Consider the following 8893-nt stretch of genomic DNA (forward strand, 5'->3'; position numbering starts at 1 on the left):
GAGAGAGAGAGAGAGGAAAGGAGGAAGAAGAGAGAGAGAAAGATTTGTTTTTACTATTTATAAATATAATTGAAATATTATTAGACGAATTTTTACCTCTCTAGTTTCGATTACATCGTCATCTGATTCGTCTTGATTTGTGGCATCTCCCTCGTGCAATTCAATATCAAATACTCCTGCCATTCTCAGTTTGTCAAACTCACATCGGAAAATTATAATTTAAGGAAGACGTGTTTAATCCGACAAGATGTTTTACTATAGGTAATGTTATATGAGAATCTTTACGTAAACTCTATAGATATGTACACATATATATATACATATGTACACACATTATATATATATATATATAATCCTAAAAATTAGAGCGTGTTTAAAGGAGACTTACCTCGAATTATAAAAATATGATGTATCTCTTGTATTTATCAAGTTTTTTAAAATACACAATCGTAGGAAATTGAAAGGCCAAGTTTTAACAAGATCCCTAAGCTCACATATGTAATTGCAAATACACGCGTGAAAGTAACCTGTATTTGAGGTTGATATTAAATTCGACGTGATGTTCCAATATAGGGTGCGTTCAAGAAACACAACTGTTAATGCCCGGTTTATAATAGGTGCTTTCCATTTAGTGACTCAAGTCGACACAAGTATCATTCTATCTTCTTTTAATACCAGTGAACAACAAAGATAGAATGATGCTTGTGTCGACTTGAGTCACTAAATGGAAAGCACCCAATGAGTCGTTAGTCATTAGCCGCAAGCAAATTGACCAATCACAGTCGATTATTCCAAGAATATTCTAGAGTCCTAGATTATCAGAGAGGCGCCAACTTGTTCCACTTTCTGATTGGTCGATTAAAATAGCCGCCATGTTAGAATACAAACGTCACACGTACAGCCTGACAGCTGTCAATAAGGCCGGCCCTACAATAAGTCGTATGTCGTTAATCGTAAGGAAATTGACCAATTAGTCGATAATTCCAAAAAATATTGACTGTGGTTGGTCAATTTGCTTACGGCTAACGACATACGACTTATTGTAGAACCGGCCTAAGAGTGCGAACCCATGCAGCGGAATAGCGTAACGCGTAACGAGAGCGGAACCAATCACAAGCGTTCCGCAGTTTTTGCAACATGGATTTCAAGTCCTTACATCCCCATGGAGCGTAATGAGCACAGCGCGGATCAATGCGCAACCAATCACGAGTCGTTATTTCAAAAGGGTCAAAACCGCGTTGAAACTTATTCAAATTATTTAACATTTTTAATCAATATTTCCAATAAGAAGTATTCATTTCAATATTTATGTATATGATAATAAAAAACGATCGATAAAAACAATATTTGAAAGTCACTTTAGAAATGTTCTGCTCGTTCTGCTTGCGCTCATTCCGCTCCATGGGGATGTAGGGACTTGAAATCCACGTAACGAAAATGACGGAACTGTATGTATGTACACATATACTTTGTTAAATTGGCAGCGTAGAGCAACGTGGTCAGTACAGAAACAGAGATAAATTATTAATTATTACAAGTTATTTCTTATTTTTGAGAGATAAAGGAAAATTTTGAAGTTAGCTTTTAGTACCATGTGTATATGTATAGATGTGTACGTACATTACGCGACCTGCGAAACCTATTCCGCTAAAGGTGCGAACCCATGCAGCGGAATAGCATAATGGCTTCTGCATACGGTACGCGGAAACGCTTGCCGCGCGGCAAAAGGCGACGCGGTAGCCAATCAACTTACAACTTTTCCATTAGAGCGAAAAATTGATTGGCTACCGCGTCGCCTTTTGCTGTGCGGCAAGCGTTTCCGCGTCCTGTGTGCAGAAGTCATTACGCGGAACGAGAGCACTCACGAGCGTTCCACAGTTTCGTTCCGTTTTCGGTAGTTATACGTAATATACATACACATCTATACATATACACATGGTAGTAAAAGCTAACTTCAAAATTTTTCTTTATCTCTCAAAAATGAGTAATAACTTGTAATAATTAATAATTTATCTCTGTTTCTGTACTGACCACGTTGCTCTACGCTGCCAATTTAACAAAGTATATGTGTACATACATACAGTTACGTCATTTTCGTTACGTGGATTTCAAGTCCCTACATCCCCATGGAGCGGAATGAGCGCAAGCAGAACGAGCAGAACATTTCTAAAGTGACTTTCAAATATTGTTTTTATCGATCGTTTTTTATTATCATATACATAAATATTGAAATGAATACTTCTTATTGGAAATATTGATTAAAAATGTTAAATAATTTGAATAAGTTTCAACGCGGTTTTGACCCTTTTGAAATAACGACTCGTGATTGGTTGCACATTGGTCCGCGATGCGCTCGTTACGTTCCATGGGGATGTAGGGACTTGGAATCCTCGTTGCGAAAACTGCAGAACGCTCGCGATTGGTTCCGCTCTCGTTCTGCGTTACGCTATTCCGCTGCATGGGTTCGCACCCTAAGGGTGATGTCCCATGGCGCGTATTGCGATACGCGCGTATCAGGCGTATCGAACTCTGCGACACACAGATGATCCACCGTTTTTGATACGCCGACAATCCGCTGAATTCATAATTCGAGCGGATCGCACACTCATACATATGTATCGTCGTATCTTTATATGTATATGTAAAAAAAATAATTAATATAATTTATTATATTTTATATAATATAATATAATTTATATGATTAAGAAAAAAAGACTATCGAAATAAAATTATATACGTGCAGTAGGAATGGAAATAAACATCCAAGAGATAATATACACATTAATCTAATTTAATATATCATAATTTATTTACTTCTATTTACTGTAAACTATTTTTTACTATTCTCTTTATTAAAACTTTTCAAAGTAACACCAACAGCAGTTTTGAAACTTTCACTTTTTACTTTATTAATATTTGCAAACAACTGGCTTCTGAAAACTTTACTTTTTAGGTGCATGCGTGCTTATGTGCGTGTGTTCAGTACACCGGAGTTTGGTTCCTACAGTCCCATGGAGCGGATTACGCGGAAGCGGATCCAGCGGATCGCAAATCACAGGACTGCTTCGATGTAATCTTTGAAAGAGATCTATCGGGACAACTCCGTGATTGGCGATCCGCTGGATCCGCTTCCGCGTAATCCGCTCCATGGGACTGTAGATTAAAATTAAAAACTGAAATTAATTTTCTTAACTGATTGTAACTACAATTTATAATAATGATAATATTTCTTACTATTTGTGATATTTTCTTGTTCATGTTGGTTCTCGTTCAAGTCAATTCTCTTTATTCACGAAGATAGTCACCTATCAATTTCTTGATCATGATCAATTTTGTTTTATCGCTTTTAGGGTGCCGTCCCATGGCGCGTATTGCGATACGCGCGTATCGGGCGTATCGAACTCTGCGACCAATCACAGATGTTCCGCTCAGTGATGCCAGAAACGGGTCCCGCGGCTCACGGCTCAGCAATGGAAGGGGTAACACACATAAGCGCGAACCGCGTACATGTGCCACATATACGCGGCTCGCGCTTGTGTGCGTTACCCCTTCCATTGCTGAGCCGTGAGCCGCGGGACCCGTTTCTGGCATCACTGAGCGGAACATCTGTGATTGGTCGCAGAGTTCGATACGCCCGATACGCGCGTATCGCAATACGCGCCATGGGACGGCACCCTAAAAGCGATAAAACAAAATTGATCATGATCAAGAAATTGATAGGTGACTATCTTCGTGAATAAAGAGAATTGACTTGAACGAGAACCAACATGAACAAGAAAATATCACAAATAGTAAGAAATATTATCATTATTATAAATTGTAGTTACAATCAGTTAAGAAAATTAATTTCAGTTTTTAATTTTAATCCTTTTTGGAAATTAAATTACTTGTTTACTTTTCATAAGAGAGAATTTTAATTAGATTATGTTACTTTTTTAATATATTTAATCTTTATATAATTTATATATTTATATTAATATTTACATAATTTTGAAAAGAAAGTTTCAGACAAGTTGTAAGGTTTACAAAGACGCATTGAACGATTATAACTATTTGATCTTTGGTGGTATTACCAAGGTCAAGTCAACTTAATTTTTTTAAATGAGACGCTCTATTTTTCATTGCATATTCTTGTAGCTTATCTCGAGAGCTTTTCAAAACACTATAATAAAGTATTTTTCCATTAAGCATTTTTCGAGTTATTTTATATCTTACACATATTTTGATATAAAAAATAAAAATATAAAAAATAAAATTATTTAGTTTTTGATAATTTTATCGTAATACTTTTATGTACAGAATAATGAGACAAATCAATTGGTATAAAAAAAATAGTTGTTTTTAAGAAAAAGTATGCAATTCTTTACAATGTAGTTTTTTAAACAATTATTTGTTTTTTTGACACTAATTGATCTGTCTCATTATTCTGTACATAAAAGTATTACGTAAGATTATTAAAAACTAAGTATTTTACTAAATATTTTATTTTTAATATCAAAATATCAGATTAAAATATAAAATAACTCGAAAAATACTGAATAAAAAAATATTTTATTATAGTGCTTTGAAAAGCTCTCGAGATGAGCTACAAGAATATGCAATGAAAAATAGGACGTTCCATTAAAAAAAATTAAGTTGACCTTGACCTGACCTTGGTAACGTCACCAAAAATCAAATAGATATTTTCGTTCAATGCGTCTTTATAAACCTTACAACCATGATGATCGATCAGAATCATTCTTTTCTATCAGGGATGTATATTTTGCAGGTAATAAAACCTGCGATGAAATGGAAGATCAGATATACATGTTGGAAGGTGAATTGACGCAGGGTACGGAAGCAACAGCTGACGAAATACTAATAGCTTGCGTGGCCCAGAAGCCTGCATTGTACGATTATAGGCTATTACTTAGTGAACAAACAATGATAAAAAAGAATGCTCTCTGGAATGAAGTATGCAATGTTATGGGAGGTACGAAATTGTGTAATTATTATGTATTTATTACAGATTTGCGTGTATTGTATGTATTGTATTTATGTATGTATGTATGTATGTATGTATGTTCATTGAATAACATAATCTTTTGTAATATTTGCAATACCATAAAGGAACCATGGACGTTGATGGTGTCAAAAAACGATAGAAGTACTTAAAGGATTGCTACATGAAAGATAGGAAAAAAAGAAATGAATATGTTGCAAGTGGATCCGCATCTACCTCAAGACGTAAAAACACATTTAGATTTAGTGAAGCAATAAGCTTTCTGAGTGACTGCATGGAACCAAGGCCGTAAATACCAATCATCTTACTCTATTTCCCGCCGTAAATTGGGTATCATGCCCATTCCAGAGGCCCACAAAACGTTAGCATGTTATAACGCATATTGTACAATATTATTTTGTTAATTTTATTAGAACATCACGTACTTTACTCACAAATGAAGGCGGACTACTTCCTATTTTCATAGAGCCTGTTTCACCGCCTCCGTGTGTCAGCACCCACAGTGCGTCGGTATCGCTATCACCTGCAAGCGTAGATTGTTCCACGTCCAGCTGCAGCAACATCTCGAATGTAAATTCCTCAAAACGTATGTGTAATTATGAATTCATATTAAATTTTCATCACATTGAATACAAAATCATCAGAGGTAAAATCATACACTTTTTATCTTTAAAAACTTTAGTAGTTTTTCAAAACCTTTGCTTTCCGTTTCATTCCAACATCCTTAAATTAAAAATTATTTATTATAATAGTATTTTTCACACCTTTGCAGGAAAGAAATCAGACTCGACCAAAAAAGACAGAGATCATTTGGAAGAGGCTTTTCTTGCTGCAGTTATGAGCGAGCCTGCAGGAAAGATGGATTCTGTGGATCACTTTGTTTTGAGATTGGCCGAAGGCCTTCGAAAACTTCCGTACAGAGAGCGTGTTAAATTAGAAATTGAATTACTAAATAGGATTATGGAGATTCAAGAAAGATTAGGTAATGTGTGAACATAAATACTTGGATTATTTTAGAAACAGATAGTATGAAAAGCTGAATTTATTGTGATATGTATGCTTCAGCTTTTCTCCATACGCATTTTACATGAGATGAATATTTATATTTCAGATTCGGAACAGTTTTCATAGGACACTTTAAAGGCCGTATTACACTACGGGGTGCGGGCTCGGTTGCGGTTGGGGTTACGGTTGATAGTTGCGGATTGACCAATCAACGGGCAAGCTGCTTTGCTCTGATTGGTCAATCCGTAATCGTCAACCATAACCCCAACCGCAATCGAGCCCGCAACCCGTAGTGTAATACAGCTTTTACACGATTTCCATTTCATATGTATTACAATAATATAATTTCATGTCTAAGTTTTTGTAATTCACAATATAATTTCATATACAAAAATTTTCATGCTTTTGAGTTTATTAATAAAAAATTATTGTATCGGACGACTACTTATAGAGTTAAAAATCATTACATAAAGCCTTATCCCACTGCCATTCTAGTGCCCCGGAGTTCATAAAAAAATCGGCATAACTATTTCGCACTTCTGCAGCATATTGACCAAACGCATTAGTGTTGCGCACATCAATTTCTGTAAATGCATCTCCATGACTTAACGCTATGTTATCTTCTCCGATGTTCCTGGAGTACACTCTTTCAGATATAGGTATATAGTTGGGTAGTATCCTAAAGCGATAGATCTCCTATCCCGCCTATCCCGTCAAATTGGTGACCCCGACGTGATCATAAAAGGTAGAAGCCATGAATGGAAACGGAGGAAACGGAGGAAACGGGGAGAATAGGGAGAATATACTCGCAATAAAAATACCTCCGTTCTGAAACGACGAGCCAGAGCTATGGTTCGCCCAGCTTGAAGGGCAGTTTTTACTCAGCGGCGTCACTCAAGATACCACAAAGTACTTCTACGTACTTTCGCAACTTGATTCCCGGCAAATCAAAGAGGTTAAGGACATAATCACACAACCACCTGACGCAAACAAATATGAGGCCATTAAACGAGCTCTTATACAACGATTGTCAGTCTCCCAAGAGCAGCGCACGCGACAACTCCTAGAACTAGAGGAAATAGGAGACCGAAAACCGTCACAGTTTTTGCGACACCTACGAACACTAGCCGCAAATAATGTCCCCGACTCTCTCTTACGCACATTATGGTTGGGGAAACTTCCCCCACAAATGCAGATGATTCTAGCAACGCGTGCGGAAGATCATCTTAACGATGTTGCTGAACAAGCCGATCGGATTCATGAGATGGCCAGCAGGGGAGTAGTCGCGGCTACCACCGCGCCCAGGGAAACGTTGGAAACTCAGATTCTGGCGTTAACAAAAAAAATTGCCACCCTCTCCACGCATCTTTCCAGGAACAGGTCGAGAGAAAGACGACCGGACAAGAAAAAGAGCCGAAGCCGAAGCCAAAGCCAAAGTAAAAACTACAACAAAGGGAACTGTTTTTACCACAACAGATTTGGCGACAAGGCTAAGAAATGCACACATCCATGCACATTCAATACGGAAAAAGAACAGGGCAGTCACTGATGGCGGCCAGTGAATACGCCCAAAAACCTCGTCGCCTTTATGTAACGTGTCGAACAACCAAGAAGCGATTCCTAGTGGATACTGGATCAGACGTAAGTGTATATCCTCGCTCTATGGCAGCAGGATACATAACGCCTTCGAACTACGAATTATTTGCAGCAAACGGCTCTACCATTAGGACATATGGTTGGATCACGATGCAACCAGAGCTGGGGTTACGTCGACCATTCCCGTGGCGTTTCGTCATCGCCAATATCACGACACCCATCATCGGAGCTGATTTCTTGGCATATTACCATCTACTACCAGACCTACAGAAAGGGGTACTCCTAGATGGGAAAACAAACCTTCACACTATCGGCACATCGGAAATCGGAATCGCAGAGTCAATAAAGGCACTAACAGTTAAGAATAAATACCACCGGATTTTGGCAGAATCTCCCGAGATTACAAGGGCTACTGCCAAGATACGCACGGTCAAACATAATACCTTGCACTTCATTAAAACGACAAATGGCCCCCCAGAAGCCTGTCGTCCGCGCAGATTGGCCCCAGATAAACTCAAGGCAGCAAAGGCGGAATTTAATCTCCTGTTACAGGAAGGGGTTATTCAGACATCAAAAAGCCCGTGGTCAGCTCCCTTGCACATGGTTCCTAAAAGGGAGATTCCTGGAGGCCGTGTGGAGATTATAGAAGGTTTAATGCAAGGACAGTGCCGGATCGATATCCGATTCCGCATATAGAAGATTTTTCACAAACTTTGCACAACAAAAAAATTTTTTCAACAGTGGATCTGGTCCGGGCGTACAATCAAATACCCGTACATCCCGACGATGTGCCCAAGACAGCTATTACCACTCCTTTCGGCCTGTTTGAATTTCGATATATGCCATTCGGCCTACGCAATGCAGCACAAACGTTCCAGCGGTTTATCAATGAAATCACGAGCGACTTCGAATTCTGCTACGCATATATCGATGATATACTAATCGCATCAGCCAACGAGAGGGAGCATGAAGAACATTTACGCAAACTCTTCAAACGCCTGGAAGAGAATGGCATTTTATTAAGCCCGGGTAAATGTGTCTTTGGAGCCGACAAGGTACTCTTTCTAGGATATGAGGTATCGGAAAAAGGGACAAGACCTCCACCCGAGAGAATAGAGGCAATTAAAAATTTTCCAAAGCCTGAGAATATGCAACAATTACGGCAGTATCTGGGAACATTAAATTTCTATCGTAGATTTATTCCAAACGCTGCGAAGGAGCAAGTATTGTTAAATGGCCTACTCAGCGGTCCAAAGGTTAAAAAGATGGCACCAATAACATGGAATGCCG

At 38.2% G+C, this 8893-nt stretch overlaps 1 protein-coding gene across 1 annotated transcript in view; it reads right to left on the minus strand.

The window, feature by feature from the left end:
* Window positions 1-551, minus strand: part of LOC115232881 (ribosomal protein S6 kinase beta-1-like) — a 2650-nt gene extending 2099 nt beyond the window's left edge. Inside the window, exons 1-2 of the mRNA XM_029803030.1 lie at window positions 389-551; window positions 97-255 (exon numbers count right to left, since the gene is read on the minus strand). Coding sequence (XP_029658890.1) covers window positions 97-183 — 87 coding nt within the window. The 5' untranslated portion in view covers window positions 184-255; window positions 389-551. The remainder of the gene's footprint in view (window positions 1-96; window positions 256-388) is intronic.
* Between the last annotated feature and the right edge of the window lie 8342 nt (window positions 552-8893).

The sequence above is a fragment of the Formica exsecta genome, unplaced genomic scaffold, assembly GCF_003651465.1.
Source record: "Formica exsecta isolate Colony F162 unplaced genomic scaffold, ASM365146v1 scaffold150, whole genome shotgun sequence".
Classification (NCBI taxonomy): Eukaryota; Metazoa; Arthropoda; class Insecta; order Hymenoptera; family Formicidae; genus Formica; species Formica exsecta.